This window comes from Thunnus thynnus, chromosome 19 (genome assembly GCF_963924715.1).
Source record: "Thunnus thynnus chromosome 19, fThuThy2.1, whole genome shotgun sequence".
Classification (NCBI taxonomy): domain Eukaryota; kingdom Metazoa; phylum Chordata; class Actinopteri; order Scombriformes; family Scombridae; genus Thunnus; species Thunnus thynnus.
Window position 1 is genome coordinate 10264511 of NC_089535.1, and position 27519 is coordinate 10292029.

Here is a 27519-nt window from a genome sequence, read left to right on the forward strand (position 1 = left end):
TATCGTTGCAGGACAATTTGGAGCGGAATTCATTAAATATTTACATAAAATAAGATAAATTACTACTTATATAAATTATTGATGACTTATAAGTACAAATTATGTTAGTGTTTCTAAATACAGTGGTGGAAGAAGTAGTCAGAGCCTTTATTTAAGTAAAAGTACTGATACAACAATGTAAAAATACTCCATTACACGTGAGATTCCTGCATGAAAAATCTTACATAAGTAAAAGTATATAAGTATTATCAGCAAAATGTACTTAAAGTATTACAGTAAGAGTAGTGGTTTGGTCCCTCTGACTGATATATTATTATATATGACATCATTAGATTATTAATACTGAAGCATCAGTGTTATCAAGTTACTGCTGTAGCTGCTGGAGGTGGAGCAAGTTTCAACTACTTTATATACACTTAGCTAGTTTAGTCCAGTGGTTCCCAATTTAGGGGTCGGGCCCCTCCAAAGGGTCACCAGATAAATCTGAGGGGTCGTGGGATGATTAATGGGAGAGGAAAGAAGAAAAAACTAAGTTCTGATACACAAATCTGTTTTCAGTTTTTGGACTTTTTCTCTAATCTTTGGTGTGTGGTGAAATATTGGATCATTTGAACATTTATTAAAATGAAACCATGTGAGAAGTTTAGAGGGAAAAATCACTATTTGGTGGAGCTGTTAACAACTCAAAAACATCTGAAAGAGGCCCCTGACTTCACACTGCTTTTTGTAAGATGTCACAAGGCAAAAAGGTTAGAAACCACTGGTTTCATCTTTAACATTATGTTGTATTTTAAGAGCTTGTTATATCATCCATTGTGTCAAATCTTCATCTGAAGAGTAACTAAAACTGTCAAATAAATGTAGTGGAGTAGAAAGTACAATACTCAAGTAAAGTATACGTACCTCAAAATTGTACTAAAGTACAGTACTTGAGTAAATGTACGTATGAGTTTGAAATAAACACACATCTGTTTTATTTATAAGAAGTAGCTGCGATCATAGTTCCAGCCTCTATTTCATTTCTTTATTCCTTGATCTGACCACACAACAACAAAAACAACATAGATTAAAAAGATTTGTATTTATTATAAAATTTAATATAAACATCTTACAATATACATATACAGTGTAAACACAGTATTACTGTTTGTCTGGGTCACTGTCTGCTTTTTCAGTGTCTTCACCACGCTGTAACTTCTCTTTGCTGGATTCATCCACCACGATCTCCAAAGCATCACTTCCTTCAACCCTCTTCACCGTCTCTCCTTTGGCAGCGAGGATTTCCTCAATGTTTCTGAAGTGAACAGCAATGCAGCACATAAGTCATTCAGAAATACACTGTACAATCAAACATGTCAATTTCTTTAGTGGATTTTGTGCTGCTTGAGCTCCTCAGACATACTTAAATAATCACAGAGGTGCTGGTTGACAATCTCATCAGTGTTTTGTGATGAAGACTGTGAATGTGATATGTCTAACTCAGACTGCTGAAGCCTCATATAAGCTTCACGTAAACTTTTAAAAGCATTTTTGCACAAAATGACTGTGTGGACACACTGTGGATTTTGTCCCCCATCACTTATATTGAAGGTGCATTTGAAGGGGATCTTTTAATAGCCACTATGAACAGGAGGAATGATTACAGAGGAAAACCTCTTTCAGTGTTCATATGGACACTTGACTGTTGTTTTAAGACACACTTGAAACCATTTTCCTTTAACAATGTTATCAATCCATTCAAATAGTATTGGCATCACATGTAGAGCTAGAGACAATAAATTGGCCACGCTGAATCATCAGTCAATATTACTTTTTTACAAATCTATCTGTACCAGCGTACATGTTGGCCAATAAGTAACAAGAAGTTGTTGTGCAGAAAAGGCCAAAGAAATGTTTATTATGGTTTTATGGCTTTAACTAGCTGGAAACAATGACTGTTTGGAAGTTTTTGTTTGAAAAATGATTAATCGATCATCAAAATAGTTGCTGATTCATTTCCTGATGATCTACAGCTCAACATGTTTTTAATTTGGAAACTGTCTGACTCAGTTCATAAACTGTTCCTCAGTATATACACACAATTATACAATTCCTCAGTAAGGGATTCTCATCAAAGACAGACAGACAGACAGATAGAGCACTTTATTAATCCCAAAGGGAAATTAAAGTTTGTTTATGTTAAGTTCCAACAGAAAATTAACTATTTTGATATTAATTAATCATTTTCTTGAGTTAAATTCCCCAAATTCTCTGATTTCAGCTCCTAAAATGTGAATATTTGCTGGTTTATTTAGTCTATGTTTGGGTTATGGACTGTTGGTCGGGACGAAACAAGACATTTGAGGACGCCACCTTGTTCTTTGGGAAACAATGATCAACATTTTTCACCATTTTCTGATATTTTATAGAGCAAATTATTAATCTAGAAAATAATCCAGATGAATGAAAATAATTGTTAGTTGCAGCCCTACAAAACACATGAATGGACTCCACCAATAAGAACACCAACACCAGTGCAACCATACAAGCTGTAACTGGGATAATTATAATGACATTCTGCTTCATGTTCGTAGGCTCAAAGCACCACCAACCTTTTCCCCTCCAGGTCAGAGAACCAGCCGAGGTTATCAGCAATGATGTGGTGGTTCTTACATCCCTTACATGTCACTATCACAACACCTTTGTGGTACGACAGCTTGGAAATCTTCTGCATGGACCTGGTGGAGCAAACCTGCAAATAAAGCTGGAATTAATCCACATGAAGCAGGACAACCAATGAAAATGAAATAACATTAAAAAAACAACCAGAAAATAAAAACATCTGGTTTATACCTTGCATGTGTAAACCAGTTGATAATGTGTTGTCTGGATCTTCCCAACAGCATCACTTCTGACAGTCGGAGTTGTGGAAAATCTTCTGTATCTTCTCAGATCAGCTTCATTTCTGTCAGCAGGTAACAGCTGATGAAAGCTGTGCTGATTCTGCTGTGTGGACAGAAACCTGTCAAAGATCCGGACTGAGGTCGTCTGTGGTCCTGGAGGACAACAGTGAAACCGACCGTGACAACACCGCAACAACCGGCTGACCGCCAGCATCTTCCCGGAACTACGTGATGAAGGTAAGCGGACAAGAAGCGTCTGTAACACCGACATGACTGTTGATGTGTCGGTTTAAAGGCTGAAAGGAGTAGAAGATAGAAATACAAGCGATTTCATCAGTGCGTTTAGTCGCGGTTTGATGATCACATTTGTTGACTTTCTTCTTCTTGCTTCTTCTTTCTTCTTCTTCGTCTTGGCGGTTGGCAAACAACAAATTGGCGCATTACCGCCACCAACTGGTATGGAGTGTGGGTCAGAATGATTAGTATTTACAATATTGAAAAAACAATAACAACAACAACAAAAACATCTCATATCTTCTCAATCTAATTAGTTAGTCTCAGATAAAATTTTTTAAGAAACAAACTTTATTAACAAATTGTTCCTACAACAAAATGAAAGTGATTATCATTGAGATGACATTCCAGTAGATGTAATCGCAAATGAGGAATAAGATTAATAATCACTTTGGTATCACTTTGCATAGATTGTGCTATTATTATTAAGCTATTATTATTATTATTATTATTACTTACTATAATTTTGCGGATTTAGATTGCGGATTTAGATTTCAAATACAAAAGAGCAAAAAGTTGCTTACAAATTCATGCACCAAGTAACAATATCCTGTTATAAATAATAATAATAGAGGCTGGATAATAAGATACTCTGAAACTGTCCGTTATATATTATGAGTACTTTTACATGTAGTTTATTTTGCTGATAATACTTCTATATATTTACTTAAGTATAATCAATCACACAAGCTCCATCAAAGGTATTAAATGCATCAAAGCCAAATGTAACACAACTGAATCCATCATCATTTACAGGCTCATACAGATTAATCAGCTGTTATTTGAAAATGATAAGGAATGAATGAGGGCCATCACAGAAAATGGAAATAAAATTAAGGATGTAAAACAGTCTAAGAAGGTGAACCAGAAACTGAGCGTTTGCCAGAAACAATCTCAAAGTCATGACAATATCATGGTCAATTTAGTCTGACCATTTCAAAAAACTGTATGGTTTTGTTTGATGAAGTTCAAAGCGCAAGTATAAATACTGCAATCGCAGTCAAAGATCAAAGTATTTTAACATTGTTCCTCATAATCACACGCCCACACAATTTACTGTAAATTACTCTGGGGAGTGATGCATATTGTTAATCTGAAACAGTGCTGCCAGCCTTGGCACTGTAATTTGCGACTGTCCCTGATTGGTGTGGAGGCATTCTTCCAAAACAATGTGTTTGCCTGGAGTTTATTTTGACCAACAAGAATCCACTTTAACTTTTGGCTCAGTAACCATCCTCTAATGGAGAAGACAGTCATTTATTTGAACCCAACCACCAGAGGGTGACATAAAGACTTCAGAAGATATCACCCTTCCGATTCAGATTTTCCTCCCAGCCTCAAAATACATCAGGGATAGCCGGTGGGGCGTAAATCAGCGCCAACCTCCTACATTATACTAGTATTAATGTGCTGAGTTGTCCACAGACAGTTATCATCACCTCATTGTTTGCCAAGGCTTTAGAGGGAATGGAAGAAATAGGAACAGTATTTATAACAAAACAATTTTCATTATTGTCCCAGCTGGCTAAGGCCAAGGTTGCTGCAAGAGTTTATAGCTGAGGTGAACGAGTCCAGCAATCACCACAAATGACCTTGGCACGCACAAATGTCTGAAGAGTTCAATTTAGTGAGCTGGACTGAAGGGTATGTTGCTTAATCCTGCTTGGGGAGGTGGGGGTAGATTGTTTAGGGGAAACTGCAGTCAGTTTGAAACTGGGAGGGCTCCCAGTGCTGAAATGCTGCCTCTGTGGTGAGTCAACATGCTGTTTCTGTGTGCTGTATTAATAAAAAAAGACATGTCAGCACAGATGTCGCATTTATCACCTATAATAAATGTCACATATTGAACAAAATACACTGACTAAACACTATTTAGGAAAGCTTTGACGTGTGTTTGGGGTCGTTATCCAGCTGCAGTATGAATCCTTCTCCACAAAGATGCAAACCAGAGGGTATAGCATGTCTCAGAGGAAGTGGTACTTCTCCTCAGTCAGGGTGTAGTCAACTCCAGAGTAAGCAAAACACTCCTAGACCTGAATATTCCCACCAATATGTTTCACTGGGTTTGATACACTTTGGTTTCATTCTCTCTCCTGTTCTGTGTCCTTATGCACCCTTCTGTTACTGCCATAAATCTCAAACTTGGATTAATCAGTAAATAGGACTTTTTTTTTTCCAGTCATCCGCTGTGAAATGCTGGTATTTCTTAGCCCACCCCAAACGTTTGGCCTCGTCTCACCTCCTGAGAAGTGGTTTAGAAACTGCTACTCGTCCTCTGAGACCACTACAAGACAGTCTTCTTTTGACAGTACTTTCGTTGATTTGAGGAGTCTTGCGTTCTTTATTTAGCAAATTCTTTATCTGTGATGAAGTTGCTTTTCTATCTCTCAGGGAACTAAGCTTGATGTATTGATCTTCTGGTGGTGTGCTCACTTTTGGTCTGCCTGATTTTGTTTTGGATACAACTGATCCAGTTTCTTCAAAGTGTTTTAGAGCTCCAAGCACTGCCCCCTTAGAAACCTTTAGTCTTGTCATGATTTGACGCTGAGAAAGCCCCTCTTTGCTTATAATAACAATGTGACTTCTGGCACTTTCACTTAGTTCTGATGCCATGTTTCCCATTATCACTCTGCTACTTAGTAAGCAATGATGTGCTGGAAACTTGAGGCACACTCATATTTATAACAGGTGAACACTAGCTGCAAGTTGAGTTACTTGAACGAGCCTCTGATGAGTAGATCAAATTCTCCTGAGTGTCATCTGAATGCACGCTTCAATGGAAGGGATACAACTCAAGGAAATCTGATCCAAAGGAGTAAGGTTGGTCAATGCCACGAATTTGCTTAAATTTGATTGCTAGCCTAGAAATAGTACAGAATCTTAAATATTCCTTCTTCATTTTAGATGTCATAACTTCTTGTGTTTTTAAATGTTTCTGAATGCTCAAACTTCCTGATTATTTCCAGATTTAAATGAAAGTATTAGAGATTTTTCACTATATATATATACAGTTTATTTACACTCACACATACATACATATATATGATGTCAACACAAACCTGATGTTTTAAAAATATTTTTAAATTCATCTTTATTGTAAATACAATATCACCATTCATCAGGTTAACAAAAAAAGTAGCATCAAAGAAAGACATGTAACCAAAAACAAAACACACCAGAAAGAAAGAAAGAAAGAAAGAAAGAAAGAAAGAAAGAAAGAAAGAGACTGGGGTCTAATTAGTAACTGAAACAATTATTTTTTGGTTGTTATTGTTGTTTGCCCACAATAATTAAACCTATATTAAGTATACATTTCCACTTTTATTGTTTTTTCATTTTTAATTAATTTTACAGGTACAATGCTCATTAATCAACGGGCTGTAAATCTGCTGTTCCTGCCAAGATTTTAAAGAGGCGATCTAAATTTAGATTAAAATGAAATTTTTCCTCCATCTTAATTTTATATAATAGAAATTTAAAACATTTTTTTTAATCTGTTTACTAATGCCGTGCTTTTATTCTGATAATTACGCCACTGACACTCACACTTCCGCCAGTCCCGTGCATGCAGCAGCGTCTTCGCGCGTGCGTGCGAACGAACGCGCTCGGCTCGTGCCTTCGTGTGGTTCTATCGCACGGGGCTCTGGCCCGGTGTCCGACCAGCCACAGCTGCCGAGAAACGTTTGAGAAATGTGTCACCGGCGCGCGGAGGAGGCGAGAGACAGCAGCGTTAATAAAGACGGTAAGTTTTATCATCTTTTAACGGCCGTCACGCGCTGCTGGTGTGTTTGGTTTCTGTGCCGCAGCGTGCTAACTCACTAACTGGCCGTCGGTATGAGACATCGTTTCCAGTACGTCGCCTCTGTTGCCGCTGCTGCCGCCGCTGCTGCTGTTGTTCAGAAGACCACCGAGCGAAAAGGTCGCTGTCCGGATTAGATTACGTGTTATTTTATCTGTCTGCTTCACTGTCTGACTCTTAATCCCGGAGGATTAGTAATTTAGCTAATATTCCTGATCATATTCGCGCCGTCCGACAGCTGAAGGCCAGCGAGGTTATTCCCGATATTATGGCACAAACCATAAAATACGGTTGAATAAAATCAGAATTTAGATATAAATTGTCACACATGTATTAATCTGCTGCTCATAAAAAGCAAGAAAACGCTGTTGTTTAATCTGTAGTGTAGCCATGAAGCACTATAGTGTGTATGTGCTGAGTTATAGTGAATTAATTTAGCTTTATGGTGTTTTTTTTAATCTAATAATACAGGCCAAAATGTCACTGTAATATCTATAATCTTGTATTTGTGTTTTGATGTTTGTATAACCTCCCTATAAAGTATTTTTTAAGATTACCAACATAATGTTTTATTATAATATTGGCCCTCGAGATGGTCATTGTGAGTGTGTGTGAGTTTGTGTGTGTGTGTGTGTGTGTGTGTGTGTGTGTGTGTGTGTGTAATATGACATCACTAGTGCTCTCATGAAAAGGAAAATTAGCTTTTTATGAGCCAGAACCAGTGTCCTGCTTGTCACCTGCTGATTAAAAGTGAAGGGGGGTTAGCCTAACCTGACCAGGCTCACTTAAGGTGGACTGACATTTTTAAGGTGGACCAGCTATTCTCATGTTAATGTCAATCTCAGCCACTCCTAAAACAGAGAAGGGAGAAATGTCTGGCTGCTGAGTCTCTCCCTGAGTTTTGCTCTCCCTCTGCACCACATTTGGCCTGTGCGAAACGGAAATGATGCACGTGTTTATTTGCATAGAGAGCGGGGAAGTGAGATCCGATCGCACAAGCGTGGACTCGAGACACATGTGGAGACGCATTCTAGTGCCAGGTGTGAACTGATGTGCTTAGAGGTGTCCACATGAGTGTGAACAGGGTCTCACATCTGGTTAAGGACTGAAAACGCTGCCCTGAATGCTCCATCTCTTGCCTTTTTTGTCTCAAGTCTGCTCCCACTGCCAGGGTTGGCAGATGGGTTGAGATCGGAAGCTGTGATAACTCGAGCTCAAACCAGGGCAGCCTGTCAAAGATAATTTTGTTTTTCCGTTTTTCCAAAGAACAGGACAATCTCGTGTTTTTTTGGAAGGATCTGTGGGTGTTTGATTCGACACCTCTGGAAGTACACTCAGTGAGAATTGGACTTCCACTAAAACCAGCAACAGGCTGATGGGAAAAAAAATCATCAGGTTGTTCATCTGTAGTGACTCTGCACTGACCCGGCATCATGTTATTTAGAAGTCAAAGACGCACTTCCAGGGCCTGTCTCTGAGCAATTCGTTTTCCAGCAATAGCAACTTCCCAGGAAATGTCCCGACACAAAGAGGAAATAAAGTCACCGGAAGTGCGGCAAGTGCAAGTTCGTAAGATAAGATGCTCGCTATACCCCCAACATTTCCCTTCATGGAACGGTGTCTAACCTTTACATGAAATCCAATATACTTATTTACACAATTTCATAAGAATATACTGACAACATATCAACAAAACATAAGGAACATAGACATGTGATAGCGGATATGCTAACCCTTTAAAATTATGCTTAAATCCATATAGAATTCTTCCAAAATGTACAATGTTCATAATACAACACAACGACATCACAATTCTGGTTTGTTGACCCCCTTGATGCGGTTCATTTGTATGATGAAAGCCTCAACAGCTGCATTCCCATGGAAACCATGCTCACACACACAGTATTGATTTGATTTGATTTGATTTATTGATTGGGACAGTATGCAGTTCTAAACATTAAAATTGCTCGAAGCTAAATTGCATCCGTAGTCCCCCACAATCAAAACATACAACAGCACAACAACAAACAGTACAAAGCAAAAAAAAAAACAAAAACAAAAAAACCCCATAACAAAGCAAAAAACCACACAGAACACACCGTACAAAATACAAAGCTACACACAACAGCACATCACATACACCAACAATGTCAATTAGAAATTAATAACATAAACTAGACTCAGTATTACATTGACATTTCTTTAAGGGAACGATGTACAAAAACAAACTCATAAGTATTGGCGTCACATGGGGATACAATAGAGTAGAAACACTTTATTGTCTATACAAGTGGAAATTTTTAATTCAAATCTTTCTTCAAGCTTCTCTTTTCCAGTTTGTTTTCAGTCAGTCAGGTTGCAGAAACCCAGCGCAGCTCTGGGGCATCCTGGCACACGCCGCACAACGTTTGGTAGAAGTCTGCATTTCGAAAATCTTGAGGTTTTGGTAGACCTTTTCTTGTGCAGCAGAATCACAATCCTGAACATAAAAAAACATGCAAAATGTTCTGAGAAAATATAACAAGATAGTGATAATTATCTGAGAGAAATAACAAGTCAGTGACTGTAACATTAACTTGGAATGAATTTAAATAGATTTCATAAAAACCTGGCGAAACGCATCAGAATTTTGTGACAATACATCCATAAACAGCAAACATTATGGACTTTGACAAGTGAACTATCAATATATCTATCATATTAAAATGTTAATCAATGAAACATTGACAATCTTCAGTGGGGGAAGACTATTTATGGAAACAGCAGCTGTGGTAGAGATAGCCATCTGTTACTATAAAAGGTACTAGATGGTTGCATAGTTTATGTGAATAGTTTAAACCCCTCCAGCCAGTCTTTAACACAAAGAAACAATGACTGAAATTCTGGTTTTCAGATATGGGAATACCAGAACTTCATGATTGGTAAGACTGACACATAGTGAACAACGTCCTTTCAGTTGTTGTCATGCCAACAAGTTAACACACTGCATTCCACAATAAGGAAATAACACACTAGCTGACTAATTCTTTATGCCGTTTGTGATCTGATAAACAGTAAATTCATCTAATTCATAGAACTATTCTCCAAGCTACACATAAAACAACCTCTATGCTTGACTCAAACTGTTACTCATCGTCCTTTTGGAATTAAAGTTCCCAGTTACTCAACACCACACACCCACTGAACATACAGTTGGGAAATAACATAACAAATATGCGCCGACTGAAGGCAGCACCCCTTCTTCGCGTAACATGAAGCAACACATTGTTGTCTAGATGTTGTCTTGAAGTGCGTCCAAATGTGTCATTCTGCTCGCATATTTTGGCTTGGTATATGGCCAAATGACCGCAACGATGACCGCAGTTGTGAGGAAATGCCAATTCCGCTGATGGTCTATTTTGGATAACTATCCCGGAAGAAAAACAAACTCTTCTTTATCCACCCGCCGACCTCATGAGATATTCTGACCAACGAACGGAGTGACAGCTCCCACGTGGCTTTTTTGTTGATATATTTTGGTGCGTTTGAAATTTTGCTGCATGAAACCAAACTGAACAAAAGGGAAAAATGCAACAAAGCAGCAACTCATCCACTGATTTAGACCAAAGCAAACCAACTACAGGTGTGAAAGCTACTCGGTTGAATTTGCATGTGTTAATCAACAACCATAAAGTCCCTGCTCTGGACTAGAGCTGCAATGATTAGTAGATTAATCAATTATTTGCCGATTATTAACTTAATCAACAGTTATTTTGATAATCGAGTTATCGTTTTGAGTCCTTTTTTTTAAGAAAAAATGCCCAAATTCTCTGATTCCAAACTCTTAAATATAAAAATTTTCTGGTTTTTTTAGTCGTCTCTGTTGGTCGGGACAAAACAAGACATTTTAGGATGTCATCTTGCCCTTTGGGAAACAGTGATTGACATTTTTCTGACATTTTAAGGACCAAACAACTAATTGATTAATCAAGAAAAAAAAAACGATAATGAAAATAATTGTTAGTTGAAGCCCCACTGCGGACACAACACTGGGAACTGAGAACAGGTGAAAGAATCACAAAATGTGCCAGCCTGGTAAATCACCCATCCGTGCTGTATCATCATAGGGTCGGATACGTCAGTTAATGTGTGATGCTCTCTGTTGCATCACTGGGAGGATATCGACAGATAACGTAAACACAAAAACAGCACATATCAATCTAATGTAATAACAGTTCAGGTCCTCTATTAGTGAAGGTAATGCTGGCGTTCATCCATCTTTCCATCCAACCATTTATTTTCTAAACCACTCATCCCGTTCAGGGTTGTAAGGTGTCAGGAGCACATCCCTGCATGGATGGTTGAGAGGTGGTAACACAGGGCTAATGACAACAGGCGGATAAAAATGTTTGTACCCAACAAAGAAACTGGAGTTACGCATTTTCCTAACATGCTCCTTCCTGCATGTCTTTCAAGTTTTGAAGGTAAGCAGAGCAACCAAAGAAAAGACATAAAGTGACAGTTGCTCAAATGAGAGGCCACAGTTGGCTGTCAGATGCAGCACCTGGATCTTCTTCCTGTGGAGCGTAACGTTTGCCTGTGGTTGAATTTTTTTTTTACCTGTCGTTATTCAGTTTTGTCTATAAAGTGTCAGATAATAGTGAAAAATGCTTGTTGTAACTTTCCACAGCTCAGGGTCTTGTAATGTCTTGTTTTGTCCAACCAACAGTCAAAAAGCCCAAAGTATAAAATTTACAAGTATATAAAATCACAGAAAAGCATCAAATTATCATTTAGGAAGCAAATAATTTTTGGATTTTTTTCTTAAGGAATGACTGAAACAATTAATCGATTATCAAAAGAGTTGCTCATTATTTTTCTGTTGATCGACAAATCAGTAAATGGACTTATTGTTGCAGCTCTGATTAGGTTTTTTTTTATATACTGGCTGTCAAATACCAGTTACTCAGTTTAAAACAAGACTACAGCCATGAAAGCAGCTGTGTGAGGTCGTACATAATGCACAGAGCTAAATGCTAACGTAACCATGCAGACATGCTGATGTTCAGCGGGTGTAGTGTTTAAAGTTCACCAGCTTAGTTAACGTTTCCTAATTAGCACAAAACACAAAGTACAACCAAGGCCATGGGTGTTGATTTGTGTATAGACGGTTGAGACATGTCTACCAATGTCAAAGTGTTGCTGGATTGTCCCCACCGATATTTTTACTGATCGCAAACAACCTAGCCACTTTAACTCCACATTAACAGTGAGATCTCTGCAGAGTTGACCAGTTTGTGCACTATTATGATAAAGAATGAAGGAGCAGGATATGGGGGATACTTGACTTGATGATCTGGCAACCCTGAGAATCTGAAACAGTCCGTATTTATAGTTTCAACGTTCCAAATGTCACAGAGTTGAAAACGACCTCACTGGACATTTGATATTATATTTAATTTCAGGCATTATCTGTCATTAGCTTATTTGTGACTGTTGCTCAGACATGTTGTTTAATTAAACAACTTTATTACTGTTGGTGAAAATTCCTCCCAAAAGGAAATTAAGACATCAGCTCATTTTTAAAGAACCAAAGTGTCAGTAACAGTTGAGCTTAATTAATAAGAATCGAAACATCAATATTTGGATTTAGTGATAGAAATATTTACTATTTAATGCCATCTCTCCCCTTTTCCATGAGTGGACCAGGAGCAGAGTTATGTGTCATTAAGACATGAACTTTATTTATAAGCTAAATTATCCGTAGCTTGTCCAACTGACTTGTTTGTGATTGTCAGGCGTCATTTAATTCCCGTCAGCAGCACAGAAACACACACAGACAGGTGAGCTCTGATGTCATAGCGAAAGATCAAACCATAAGTTCAGGAGTTAAATGGAATAATAATACAAATATAAAGTTTTTCATATCATTTAAAGAGAGGTTTGAGCATCACTGTGGTTCTGTTATGAAACGCTTGAGTTGTGTCGCCCAAATCCACAAACTGAAAGAAGAACAGAGTCTCAGGTCACAGCAGTGAGTTACAGAGCTGCACGTTACCTACAGGTTTCTACACATTTACTGTGACAGTCTATAATGTTATTTTTACATGTTCATTTTGGTCTGTAGTTAAGTAGTCTATCAATGAAATAAAATGCAAAACTCAGAGGAAAAAAATCATGATTCACGTCTGGTTTCAGGCGAGTCAGCAAATGAATATTAAAGTAAACATTTTGCAGAGTCAGGCTCTTTTTGTGTGTGTGTGAGTGTGTGTGAGTGTGTGTGTGTGTGTGTGTGCGCCTATGAAAGAGTCATAGAGAGCAAGTACACATACATAATTATTTTGGCCGTCTGACAAAAGAAAAGTCCCCGCTGAAGTTAAAACCAAAACTAGGCCTTTGGCCGAGGCTGATGGGAACGTCATGAGGTTTGCAGGAAGGCTGTTTGGTCATAAAACAAAATATTGGACAGATTTTGACCTGATGATGACACAATATGAAAATTCAAAGGATCGCCAAAGTTTTTGCAATTCATCCTGAGGGGAACGTGAATCTATGTACTAAGTTTCATCGCAATCCATCCAATAATTGTGAGCACATTTCACTTAGAAACACAAACGTGAACCTCAAAGTCATTAGGATTCATTCTCTGTGGAACATAAATGTCTGTATAAAATTTCACGGCAATCCATCGAAACGTAGTTGAGATATTTGATTTGCAATGCAGTGGATTGTGCAACTGATGGATTCACTGGCATTGTCGTCATCAGAGCGGCAGCTGCTAGTGAGGCCCTTTCGGAGGGACTGTGCACTGCAAAGAGACGTATCATCCATTTCTCTCATTTTTCTGTTTTGCTGGCTTTAGCTTCAGTTGAGAGACACTAGTGTCCTTGAGGGGAAATTACTGCTGGCTCTGTTAATATATTGGCTCTCTCGGCGTCCGGGCTCACCTGCACCTCTCCCAACCCATATGTCAAGAGACAAAGACTGCCCACACAAAAGCAGCTCTGTTCAGGGAACAAATTCAGGAAAAATGTACCAGGATAAGAATATAAACAGGAAGCCTGGACAGAGCCTGGACCCATATTAAAAGAAATCCACTTTTACTTTAAGACGCCCTGTTCCTCTGGTCCTGTTTATGATAGCGAGAGTGACCAGATCGCTTTAATTCCTCAGAAGAGAAATCCTTGGATGTGATTTTTTTGAACTAAAGATATCAGATTATATCAAACTGTGAGTTTACTGCAATCCTCATTTCTGACATTTCTGGACGTCAAAGTGAAGCTCGTCAAAGACTTGAAGCTTTAATTTTAAGGCGTGTTACATAGATCTTTGTTGTTTATTTGACCTTATCAGCGCAGTCATGTTACATAAGCGCCATTATCTATAGTTTGAACCCAGGGAAAGACGACTACCGCCTCAAGTTTCTCTGCCATCTGTATTTGGCAACAGGAAACCGAGTGAAAGTGGGCAGATGGTTGTTTGTATTGTGAAATCATCATTTTCATATGTCACACTTTCAGTCCAACCTTATTTAATGTACTTTTCTGGTTTCATTGGAATAAACAATCTGGTGCCCTTCAGTGGAATAGAATTAAAGATTGCCTGTTTTTTTTAATACCATGTGAATGATTACAATTAGAGGTGTTTTGTCAGCTGTTGAGGTCACTGTGTGCTGGTGTTTCTGAGTCAGTTTAAAGCAGCGACCTCACAGAGGAGGCCCTCAGTGACTGTACTGACATTCTGGTTCGAACTGGATAAAACAAGGCTTTTTTTGTGACCACTTGATCAGCTATCCTCTTTCATCCTTTTCCTGTAAGTCAGGGGTAAGTTGAGCTGACAGGGAGATACAGTTTTAGAGAGTTTTTCTAATGAATTCCTCCCAACTTTTTGCTCTTGGACAGACCATGCTTATCTTTTTTCTTTGTAACAACTAAAATTAAATAGTTAGCTTTGGAAAAAAAAAAGTAATAAAACTGCTTAGATTGCCGTATTTTTTGCATTAGCCATCTGTGTACTCGTGTGAGGAAGTAGCCCGGTTGTGGTTTCACAGATGTACTTAAGCATAAATGGACGCCTGGGACAAGGTTTTGGTTTTGGTGTTTATTTGATTTTTGGTCAGCAGCCTGATCTCACTTGGTTTTGCTTACATTTTTCTAAAATAGTATTCAAGTTAAAGTGCAAGTTGTTCTTGATTTAGTTTCAATGCTCCACATTTATTCTGATCAGTTATTCTGCGTGCTTTAAGAAGTGAAAACAACCCATTTGACAAAGCTTGTTCTGATATGTTTGAATGTGATTTGACGCATCTGTTAAAGATTAAACTGACAACCGGTATCCCAGAGAAGACACTGTTAAAACTGTTAAAGCGTGTCGTCATTGTGCTCATACAGATAAATCATTACACATCAGGAGTGATGGAGAAACAGGGACTTGTGTGAACATGTGGTGCTGTGTCAGGCTCTGTGGTGCTCTCGCTTCCGGCTCGCTCTGCAGTCTCTGAACTGCAGTGTGGTGTCGGCACACGCAGGATGCCGGGATATCCCTGACGCACAGCAGACTCTACAGAAAAAATATCATTTCTGCTGCCCCTCTTTGTCTGCTACTTCTGTCTGGTAACCACCACACTTGGCTTTTAACATGCTGACTGGGCTCCATAATTGTACTGTGTGTGTATATACAGGATTTATTGATTTCTCTGAATCAGAGCTCATTTTTTAAACGACATGAATGATATCCTGTTCTCATAATGTAAGATAGAAAGCATCATTCAACGAGGATAAAGAAGGATTCCTTTAAACTCTGCTGCATCAGGTATAAACTGAACAGAGAGGGGGACTGTGTTGCTACTTTGGCATGAAATGCTGATATTGATGCGGTGTCCATTTCTAGTTAGTCATAATTTCAGAGGTAACTTCATGCAATAAACGTTTGAACTCTACAGTAAAAAGCATAACATGGGGTATTAAAAAGGACACAGAGGCAAGATTGTTTAGATCCCTCATCAAATGTAGTCTTGCATCACTGCTCTATACACAAAGAGGCTGGTTATATACTAAGATATTGATTAGTTGATCATCACAAAAGTAATTAGCAACTGTTTTGATAGTTGATGAATTATTTGAGTCATTTTTAAAGCAAAAATGCCAAAAAATCTCTGGTTCCAGCTTCTCAAATGTGAGGATTTGCTGTTTTATTGTGTCATTGTAAATTGAATAATTTTTGTTTTAGATTCTTGTCAGATAAAACCAGTTATTTGTTAATGTTGCCTTGAGTTCTGGGAAATTGTGATTTTTGCTTTTTTTTTTTTAAATGATTCATAGATTTAAATACTTATAATTGCATCTGAAGAAAAATCTTAAAAATTAAAACCTGCATAAATCCTCAAATTGCTTGTTTTGTTTGACGAAAAGTCCAAAACTCTCAACAGTTTTTCTATCATAAAGAGCGCAAAGTAGAGAATTTTTGCCATTTTCGCTAAAAAATTTATTGAAACAATTGATTAGTAATCAAAATCAAAATAGTTGCTCATTAATTTTCTTGTCAATCAACTAATCAGTTAATCGACTAATTGTTTCATCTCTTGACTATCTCAGAGGCCAACATACAGCATGTTGTTCATGTCCTGAATAACATTTTGATATAATGGAAACATCAATGTTTCCGTTGTTTATTGTAATAATAAAAATGTAATCCATTATTTTTTAAACACATGCATCACCAACTAATTCCCTCTCTCTGTCTCTGTCTCTGTCTCTGTCTCTCCAGATAAACCATCATGATTCCCATCACAGAGCTCCGGTACTTTGCTGACACCCAGCCAGCGTACCGTATCTTGAAGCCATGGTGGGACGTGTTCACCGATTACATCTCGATCGTCATGCTGATGATCGCGGTGTTTGGCGGCACGCTGCAAGTCACGCAGGACAAGATGATCTGCCTGCCTTGCAAGTGGGTGATCAACAGGTCGTGCGAGACCATGCCTGTCCCCAACGTGACCGTCCCCTATGCACCGGAACCCAAAGGCATTCAGTATGACCTTGACCGTCATCAGTATAATTATGTCGATGCTGTCTGCTACGAGAACAAACTACACTGGTTTGCCAAATATTTCCCTTATCTGGTGCTACTCCACACCCTTATCTTCCTGGCCTGCAGCAACTTCTGGTTCAAGTTCCCACGCACAAGCTCTAAACTGGAGCACTTTGTCTCCATCCTCCTCAAGTGCTTCGACTCGCCGTGGACAACGAGGGCTCTGTCTGAGACCGTGGTGGAGGAGAGCGACCCCAAGCCTCTGGGAAAAATGAACGGCTCGATGGACAAGAAGGCCTCGTGTGTGAGCGAGGACGTCGAGGCTAGCGTGCCCATGCTCCAACGAACAAAATCCAGAATTGAACAAGGAATTGTGGATCGCTCTGAAACTGGGGTTTTAGATAAAAAGGAAGGGGAGCAGGCCAAGGCTCTCTTTGAGAAGGTGAAGAAGTTCAGGATCCATGTGGAGGAGGGCGATATAGTCTACCGTCTTTACATTCGTCAGACCATCATCAAAGTAATCAAGTTTATACTGATAATTAGCTACACAGGTTACTATGTAAGCTACATCAGATTCAGTGTGGTGTGTGCGGTGGAGATTCAGAATCTGACGGGATACAGCACGTTCTATTGTGCTCACCCGTTAGCAACTCTGTTCAAGATTTTGGCCTGTTTCTACATCAGCTTGGTGGTGGTTTATGGTCTTATCTGCATGTACACTCTTTGTTGGATGCTCAGCCGCTCCCTCAAACGATACTCCTTCGAATCAATCCGCGAGGAGAGCAGCTATAGCGACATCCCCGACCTGAAGAACGACTTTGCTTTCATGCTACACATGATAGATCAGTATGACCCCCTCTACTCCAAGCGCTTTGCTGTGTTTCTGTCGGAGGTGAGCGAGAACAAGCTGAGGCAGCTGAACCTCAACAATGAGTGGACGTTGGAGAAGCTGAGGCAGCGCATCACCAAGAACTCCCAGGATAAGCTGGAGCTGCATCTGTTCATGCTCAGCGGGATCCCAGACACAGTGTTTGATCTGCTGGAGCTGGAAGTGCTCAAGCTGGAGCTTATCCCCGATGTCACTATCCCTCCGATCATCGCCCAGCTTTCCAACCTGAGGGAAATGTGGCTCTACCACACACCAGCTAAAATCGAGGCTCCAGCTCTGGCTTTCCTGAGGGAGAACCTGAAATCTCTCCACATTAAGTTCACAGACATCAAAGAGATCCCGCTGTGGATATACAGCCTGAAGAACCTCAGTGAGCTGCACCTAACCGGGAACCTGAGCGCGGAGAACAATCGTTTCATCGTCATCGACGGGCTCCGAGAGCTCAAAAGGCTCAAAGTGCTGCGTCTGAAGAGCAACCTGACCAAGCTGCCGCAGGTGGTGACAGATGTGGGCGTGCACCTCCAGAAGCTCTCCATCAATAACGAGGGTACCAAACTGATGGTGCTCAACAGCCTGAAGAAAATGGTCAACCTGACGGAGCTCGAGCTCGTTCGCTGCGATCTCGAACGCATCCCACACTCCATCTTCAGTTTGCACAACCTGCAGGAGATCGACCTGAAGGACAACAACCTGAAGACGATAGAGGAGATCATCAGCTTCCAGCACCTGCACCGGCTCGTGTGCCTGAAGCTGTGGTACAACCAGATCGCCTATATCCCCATTCAGATCGGAACACTCACCAACCTGGAACGTCTGTATCTGAACAGGAACAAGATCGAGAAAATCCCCAGTCAGCTTTTCTTCTGTCGCAAGCTGCGCTTCTTAGACCTGAGTCACAACAATTTGACCAGCATCCATGCTGATGTAGGCTTCCTCCAGAATCTGCAGTACTTCGCTGTGACAGCAAACAGGGTGAGAAGAAAAGAATCCAGTTCATGTGTCTTTATGTTTTCATTTTAAAGAAAGTTTGGCTCATTTCCTGCGTTCTCCACAACTGTTATCTTTCTGTCTTGTGTGAATAAGATTAGCTCAAAGGCCAGATAAGGTATTTACAAAGGTCATGGCTTATAAATGCCGAGATGTTCATAGACACGTTGGGAATTATGGCTTTAAAGATAAACATGACTCTGAGGCTTTGGCAGTTTTGCGGTTGTGTATTGACAACAGATACTCCAGAGAAAACATTTGAGTTTAAGACAAAAAAAAAGGTTGAAAACACTGATATAATCTTGCTTTGTTTATCCGGGAAAACTTCCACTGACTGGAATAAAAGAAGACGTGATTCAGTGGTATGTTGTAAACGCAGTCTTGTTCTGTACACAGCAAATTATGCTAACCGCTGTCACACATGTTAGATAAAAGTCCTCCTGTCTGGAATGAAGCACAGGTTTTTTACTGCCAGTTCATTTTGTTTTCTTCTTTTGGGCCAATAAATAGAAACCATTAAGAGATTTTCAAAGCTTAGTCACATTTATGGTATAATTACACTATTTTTCTCTGAGACCACATTATGATTCTTTGAGCATGATGTACTCCTTGGCCTTTTTCATAGTTCAACTCCACTAATTCAGCTTCTCCCCTTTTTTAAAAGAGTAGGCGTCTGATCTTCCAGTCTCCTGTAGACTTCCTGTCAAATGTGCTTTATTTAGGATGTTTATTTTAGTTGCAAAGATCATTAACTGACATTTAAAGGGCTTTGCCAAATCCTGCCACAGCAGTCATGTTCCCATTAGTCCATTTAGCTTTTGTTGTAATTGATCCTTTCTTAACAAAATGTCTTTTTTTTTAAAAAAAATTTTACAATGTAGTAATTTTATTTAGGGAGATACAGTTTGTTCACTGTGCAAATTAGGAAAACAACATTCTTCTGGAAAGGCTGTTTTAGAAACATGAGTACAACATCATGTGTTTTCAGTAAAGGATGCTATTATCGTCGTTTTACGGTGGTTGCACACTGAAAATAGGTTCCAGCAGGTTTGTGTGCAGCCAAAAATAGCTCCATTAAATGGGACCCTTCTGGTGTCTCTGGCGTTCTGAGGCCTCTCTCACCTAAATCCTCCTTACACCGATAATGTAACACATTATCAATTCAAATGAGTTGTGTAATTGTGAATATTGTGTCCATGTAGGAATAACTAGACCACTAGCACCTCTTAAAAGGTGAAATGTTGTTTTTTAGACGCAAAGACTACAAGAGGACATAGTGGTCTGGTTTTAAATTGCTTGTTGAAGCCTTTCAAGCCATTTATTTGTATTTTTCCAGTATCCTAAATTAGTTATGAGAAGTCTGTCAGCAAATAAAAACAAATAGTTAGGTAACATCTGAAGTTAACAGGATCTGGATCTGAACTGGCCTACAGTGGAAATAGCTGCCTCTTTTTCTGAATGCCCTTTGCCCACATCTCAGTTCTGCAGCCTTTATCTGTCCATGGCATATGGATTAAAAATTGAACACCTCAGCCTTTCTGTTAACAGGTAACTTACACTCCTCATCATTCTGCCTCTTGTCCTCTCCACTTCAGATCGAGACTTTGCCCCCAGAGCTGTTCCAGTGTAAGAAGCTGCGCACTCTGAATCTGGGAAACAACTGCCTGCAGACGCTGCCATCACGCTTCGGAGAACTCACCGGATTGACCCAGCTGGAGCTGAGAGGAAACCGTCTGGAGTGTCTCCCCGTGGAGCTCGGCGAGTGTCGGCTGTTGAAGAGGAGCGGCCTGGTGGTGGAGGAGGACCTGTTCAACACGCTGCCATCGGAAGTGAAAGAGCAGCTTTGGAGGGCTGATAAGGAGCAAGCTTGAGCCAAACCTCTGCAGAGAGCTGCACAGGGAAGAAGTTTGATTTTAGAAACAAATAAGCAGTGATTTTGTTCGTAAAGATAGGCGTTGGTCATGCAGGCTCAGAAAAGTAACGGTTTGTAGTTTGGTTGGTGCTTGGGGTTTCCATGTCAGGACCTGTAAAAGCACCAACGTCAAATTTCATAACCTCCGAGGATATCTTTTTTGGAAATCTCTTGTTTCATGATCGTCGAGGAAAAATGTCAAGCTCGATGAGATGAGAGGTGGTTTATTAATGTGGCTTTTCTGTGTTTCATCCTGAATGTGAAGCTGCCAGGATGCAAGCAGGTGTTGTTGAATATGCATGCCACAGTAGGATCTCGCTAAGGTAAACCTGTTTATCAGAGAGAGCCAAAAAAAAAAACCAAAAAAAAAAAAAACCAGAAGAACTTTGCACGATTCAGCCTTTTCAGTGAGCTCAATGTGCTCACTATTACTCCTTTGCTGATCATGAGATGAATGCACAAATTTGAACGTGCTCAAAGCAGTGTTTGCCTGACCTTCCTCTGGCCTTGAGACTCAAAATTTTAGTTTTGAAATTTTTACACTTACATTTGCAGTCACGGCGCAGTGCGGCTCCGAATAACGGCAGATAAATTGTAGTGCAACTGTCAGCCAATTTATCAAGGCATGAAGGTTCGGCTCGTTTATTTCCTTCAGGCTCTGTACGCTCACCATGCTTGGAGGCATCTTTCTAATGTGATCAAAACGACTCTGTGATGAAGATCAACAGATGATCCCACAGATGATCTCACAGCTTTGGCCTTAACTCAGAAGACTTGATGATGAAACTACCATCAAAGAAAAGCTGTCCAACATTCAGCGGAAGTAAAATGGGAACAAATCCTTCAGTACAACGTCTAAATACCCCCGCAGTTATAACGTTGGCGTGTGTGTGTGGCAGGCTGATTGTTAGCTGTAGTGGAGAAATGCATCATTCTTCTTGGACTCTTTATGTTCCTTCACTAAACATCATGTCTTATTTAGGCATGTGAAGCAGGCTTTATTTTATTTTTGCGTGATTTAACATCACACACATTGCTAATGTGTCTTATGTAGGTATGTAAGATCAGTTGGATTGGGCCTTTAGAAACCAGGTCAAGAATTGATCTCACTCCAAGATACATAATTTAGCACTTATGCTAACGCTACTTGCACACGCCGGTATCATGTTTGGGCCTGTGAAACAAGCCGTATTCTGATTGGTTCAACATTCAGAGAGTATGTGATTTAAAAGTCGGTGAGTGACCGAGTGCCACACAGTGTATACAGCCATTGATTTATCGTTTTGTGTAAGAATTTATTTTAAGCTTTTTATATCTTATGTCATATAGAACATACAGTACAAGTATTCAGACCCCTTCACGCTTTTCACATTTTTTTAAGTTGTAGTCGTATCTTAAACCATTTAAATTCATTTTTCCCTCATCAGTCTACACTCAATACCCCATAATGACAAAGTGAAAAGTGAATTTATAGAAATTTTTGCAAATTTATTGAAAAGGAAAAACTGAAATATCACTTTGACATAAGTATTCAGACCCTTTACAATGACACTTGAAATTTAGCTCAGGTGCCTCCCATTTCTCTTGATTATCTTTGAGATGTTTCTACACCTTGATTGGAGTCCACCTGTGTTAAATTCAATTAATTGGACATGATTTGGAAAGGCGCACACCTATCTATATAAGGTCTCACAGCTGACAATGCATATCAGAACAAAAATCGAGCCATGAGGTTGAAGGAACTGCCTGCAGAGCTCAGAGACAGGATTGTGTCGAGGCACAGATCTGGGGGAAGGCTACAAAAAATTCCTGTGGCATTAAAGGTTCCCAAGTGCACACAGGCCTCCATAAAGCTTAAATGGAAGAAGTTTGGAACAACCAGGACTCTCCCCAGAGCTGGCTGCCCAGCCAAACTGAGCAATCGAGGGGAGAAGGGCCTTTGTACGAGCGGTGACCAAGAACCCGATGGTCACCCTGGCTGAGCTGTGTGGAGATGGGAGAAACTTACAGAAGGACAACCATCACAGCGACACTCAAAGTGGCCAGACGGAAACTTCTCCTCGGTGAAAGACACAGGAAAACCTGCTTAGAGTTTGCAAAAAAAAGCATCTAAAGGACTCTGAGACTGTGAGAAACAAGATTCTCTGGTCTGATGAAACCAAGATTGAACTGTTTGGCCTCAATTCTTAGCATTACGTCTTTCAGCAGCGGGACTGGGGGACTGGTCAGGGTTGAGGGAAAGAGAACGGAGCAAAATACAGAAAAATCCCTAATGAAAATCTGGTCCGGAGCACTCAGGACCTCAGACTAGGCCAAAGGTTCAAAGACCCTAAGCACACAGCCAAGACAACGCAGGAGTGGCTTTGGGACAACTCTGTCAATGTCCTTTAGCGGCCCAGCCAGAGCCCTGATTGAACATCTCTGGAGAGATCCGAAAATGGCAGTCCACTGACAGCCCCCATCCAACCTGACGGAGAAGAATGGTAGGAAATCCCCAAATCCAGATGTGCGAAGCTTGTCACATCATACCCAAGAAGACTCAAGGCTGTAATCGCTGCCAAAGGTGCTTCAACTGAGTACTGAGTAAACGGTCTGAATACTTACGTCTGTGTGATATTTCAGTTTTTCCTTTTTTATAAATTTGCAAAAATTTCTAAAATCCTTTTTTTTGCTTTGTCATTATAGGGTATTGATTGTAGATTGATGAGGGGGGAAATGAATTTAAACGATTTTAGCATACAGCTGCAACATAACAAAATGTGAAAAATAGTGAAGGGGTCTGAATAGTTTCTGAATGCACTGTATATCTGTAGTCAAAGATCTTAAGTGACCTTTGTTCAATTGAAGGCTAATATATGTTGCTTCACTGATTCAGTCATAATTACACAATATGTCCCCTGCTGACATGAAGTTTGCTCTCCCTGTATTAAAGTTACAGGGTCACATTCAGAAAACTCCAGTTGATTTCTCTCTTATTATTAAAGTAAAAAATATGCAAGCTTGCACAATGCTAATCATACAACTGGTAGATGATACAAGACTATAAAACAAGAAACAAGGTACTTTTTCTATCCTGATTATTCAATTATGAGACCATATATGATTATTACCTATAAGGCACCTCCAAGTGGATGAACATTTGACAATGTGACAGGAGAGTCTTAACTCGCTGCCAGTCTCCAAAAGAGAAGTGTTGGTGTTAGTGACTCAAGTGCCCGGCTGTTTGTATGCTAGCCCTTTTTATTTATCACGCTTAGTTTACTCCAGGGATGCTGGACATTTGTCAGATCTGTGTTTATCCATTCAAGAGCAAAAGGAGGAAAAACAGGAAATTACAGAGTGAAGGAAACTGGTTCTGACCAACTCTACACAAGGGAAACATTTATTTGCAGAGAGAGTATGCAGAATATGTGGTTTCCACATCCATGGTCCAAATTAGTGCAACATGCTTTGTCTGCTTGAAACACTTTTCTTATTAGTACCTTGGATTTAATAGCATCATTTGGAGTAAACCTGCTATGTTTACTCCAGCCAGGCATCCATTGTTGCTAATATGGCCTTACCTTTTACAAGCTGTATGCCCTGTTAATGATCACAAAACATCACATTCACAACTTGTTTTTCTGTGTGTTGTAAAATGTATAGCTGAAATGTTTAACGTCTTTGTTTCATGCATATCAGTCATACGGTTATGTGGTCTTATTGTTACCAGCTGTATCTTTTTGATTTTTTAGCTTTTTCACTTTTTGCGATATATACAATTGCACCTTTTGTTCACAGTGAAGTTCACTGAGGCCTTGGCTAAATCCAAATGCCCCCTCTAGGGGTCACTAGCAAAGTCTTAAAGGCAGTACCCGTTCTGAAAGAAGAGTCTCAAATGTGTCGACAAGCTACCGAGTTAGACGCAAAGGTCACGGACAGAGAGATGGGAGGGAAAAAAGCAAACAGATGACATCAGAGAAACAACGAATCTCAGCTTGTATACAGTTTCTAAACATTGAAATAGTTTTCAGTGGTGAAACGTGGTACAGTATATGTGCCCTGGTTAGATATTAATAGTGCCAAGTAACAGCAAAACCCTGTTTTTCCTTGTAACGTGCAGGTAGTGACTGTTGACCTGTTGGATGCCAAACAATAAATGCAAACATATTCAGTTCCTAGCGCATTAAACTGCAAAGGATATATACCTTTATAGGCCATAGGTTTAGGCACAACTTGTAGGACAACTTTTATGTCACACTAAACTAAATTTGATACAGTAACACAGGTCATTGTGGTGCAGTGCAGTCGCCAGTGATGCTGACACATAAAAAAAAATCCTACCTGCAGTACACCACCAAGGACCTTTAAATACTGCTCATCTGTTATTGTGTTGTTAAGTGTGTTTTGGCCTTAAATTGGTGGTCGAGTCATTAGAGGTTGGAAAGTCTCAGCATAATGTTTTTTTCCATCCTTAGTTTTTCTAAAGGAGGAAGTTCTGACCTTTATCTGACCCTTAAGTTTTTCTTGGTAGAGCAGTTGTAGTTGACATAACTCTTGAAGTTCAAGAGTGACGTAGAAATCTGTCTCAGGGCGTCACTGGGAACTCAGCTTATCAGAATATTTGCTACAATTGCTACACACATATTGATTCATTCATATATGAGGCATTTCTCTATTTCAGCTTTATCATGGTCAGTCTACATCCGTAAGCCACCCAAATGTTCCTCATTATATCCTACTACTAACATTTGGATTTATATCCGCAAATATTTGGGCCTCAGTCATGTTCCTGACGTCCAGAGTTTTTGACCACAGCCGTTCAATCCTTCACTGTCACTTCCCTCTGAGTCACAAGATGAGCACATTTAACCTGCGAGCCCCACTCCCTTTCCTGCATGTCGGCGTCAGTGAATCAGATGAAGGTCTGAGATGAGGTCAGTCAGCTGTTTGCGGATGACTGAAAGGAGGAAGTGACTAATCAAATGCCCCTTAGTTATATGAAAACTCTGTGCTAGCACTTTAATAAGTATCATATCAGAAGCAGCCTCTTCTGAATACATTAATTAACCTCAATCAATACATTTAAAAGCTTTTTTTTGTTAAATTCTGTGTAAATGCACCAAAATTTTGCTTGTTTTGTGTTCTCTGTCGCCTGAATGTTAAAGGTTTGGGTCACAATCTTTCAAATATGTCCTAAAACAATTGTCAGGTGCCCAAATGAACACTGACATGTTTTTTTTTCTTGCTGTAATCATCCTTCCTTTTCATACCGGCCATTTTGAATTTGAAATTTAAAAAGAATTACTCAAAATGAGGACTGTGAATTTTGTCCCCCATCACTGTCATAAGCACATCTGAAGGGGATTTTTTAATGATCAGTATGAACAGAAGAAATTATTACAGCGAGCAAATCCTGTTTAAATGTTCATTTGGACTCCTGTTGGTTTAAGCCAGACTTGAAAAAATTGTGAACCTGTCCTTTTTAAAATACAAAATATCAAAGAATGTCTTCTGTTTTTATGTTATGTATGCCTTAGTTAATGATCCGTTTATTCTTACACATTAACTCGCTTGGATCCACAGAGGGTTTTTTTGTTTTTTTGTTGTTTTTGGTTTTTTTTTACAGCAGACAGCGAGTTGTTTGTGCGAGTTTCTTTGGACGCAGCTTGTTGTCCCAAAAAAAAAAACAACAAAAAAAAAACAACAAAAAGGACTCTTGACAATCTTAACATACTGTAAATGGAGGTGAGCTCACCCTCCAGTGTGGGCATTGTGTGTAATAGTACACATCAGCTGTTAATATCTGTAATATTTCTGAAGATTGTACATTTTTGAACGGCCACATACCATTTCACTTGGGCACTAACCCCTGAAAATGGCATTATTCTCAAACTGCCATGATTGCATTGACTTCTAATCTCTACATATGTATGTTTAAAACTTTTTTTTTTTTTTTTTGAAATACATGATTGTATTAACTATGTACAGAAAAACTCAGATCCATCTCTGTATTCTGATGCCTGTAGATCAGGGATATATGGAAACGGTTTGTTGGTTTCGTTTTCCGGGTTTCACATCCATTTCCTCTCTCGCAGCATGGGTTTGTTGACGCTGAATGTCGGTGCAGTATAGCCATATCGAAAGCCGCCCATCTTAACCCCCCACCCCCTCCCGAGCAACAATCATTGTGGAATATAAATTAAAAACTATAACCTGGATGGACAGACTCATTTTAATCAGCACCGTCTGTATCACATGTGACAAAGGCCTTTATTAATCGTTGCCAAGTGGACTGAACACTGGCTTTTTAAGCGGGACGTCTGTAACAATGGACAACTGAACTTTGATTTCCTAATGTTCAGACCCTACTTTTGTACCATTCTGACACATGATAATAAAATAAACACTTAACACTAAAGTCCTGTCGCAAAAGTTCATTCCTCATCTAGCGGATTCAGGGGGGGACAGTCCTGAGCGCCGCTGTCCCTCAGACATGTTTTTTTTTAATTAATGAAGAAGTAAGAAGTAGGCTAATAGACCTGATGACGATTTAATTTCAGGGAAAGCTCAGGTGTAATTAATACCATTAACGATGGCTCAGTTCTTATTAGCTGTCCCAGTAAGTCAGCAAACAATACCAGGACCCTGAGGCTGTTATTACGTTATTAATGTTATTAATCACACCCGAGCTTTTCCCTGCTGTGACACATCATATTATCTGCTGAGAAAATGTTCATAAGCATTATTTCTTCCTCACGGGGAATAT

General features: G+C 39.6%; 2 protein-coding genes across 2 annotated transcripts; one reads left to right on the top strand and one right to left on the bottom strand.

Moving 5' to 3' along the window:
- Positions 1-1062: 1062 nt before the first annotated feature.
- On the bottom strand, positions 1063-3279 carry dnlz (DNL-type zinc finger). The gene is made up of 3 exons (XM_067574839.1): positions 2833-3279; positions 2592-2731; positions 1063-1294 (listed from the first exon to the last, which is right to left on the bottom strand). Exons 1-3 carry the CDS (start codon positions 3151-3153, stop codon positions 1141-1143), a joined length of 615 nt encoding a protein of 204 aa, XP_067430940.1. The 5' UTR covers positions 3154-3279; the 3' UTR covers positions 1063-1140.
- Positions 3280-6735: 3456 nt separating this feature from the next.
- Positions 6736-27171, top strand: lrrc8aa (leucine rich repeat containing 8 VRAC subunit Aa). Its single transcript, XM_067575230.1, has 3 exons — positions 6736-6918; positions 16720-18844; positions 20455-27171. The coding sequence occupies exons 2-3, from the start codon at positions 16730-16732 to the stop codon at positions 20728-20730; spliced, it is 2391 nt and encodes a 796-aa protein (XP_067431331.1). The 5' UTR covers positions 6736-6918; positions 16720-16729; the 3' UTR covers positions 20731-27171.
- Positions 27172-27519: the final 348 nt, after the last annotated feature.

Coding starts and splice junctions, on each gene's coding strand:
- lrrc8aa (XM_067575230.1), top strand. CDS start 16,730: ATGATTCCCATCACAGAGCTCCGGTACTTTGCTGACACCCAGCCAGCG. Junction 18,845..20,454: donor TCGCTGTGACAGCAAACAGG/GTGAGAAGAAAA, acceptor TCTCCACTTCAG/ATCGAGACTTTGCCCCCAGA.
- dnlz (XM_067574839.1), bottom strand. CDS start 3,153: ATGTCGGTGTTACAGACGCTTCTTGTCCGCTTACCTTCATCACGTAGT. Junction 2,732..2,832: donor AACTGGTTTACACATGCAAG/GTATAAACCAGA, acceptor CTTTATTTGCAG/GTTTGCTCCACCAGGTCCAT. Junction 1,295..2,591: donor TCTGACCTGGAGGGGAAAAG/GTTGGTGGTGCT, acceptor TGTTCACTTCAG/AAACATTGAGGAAATCCTCG.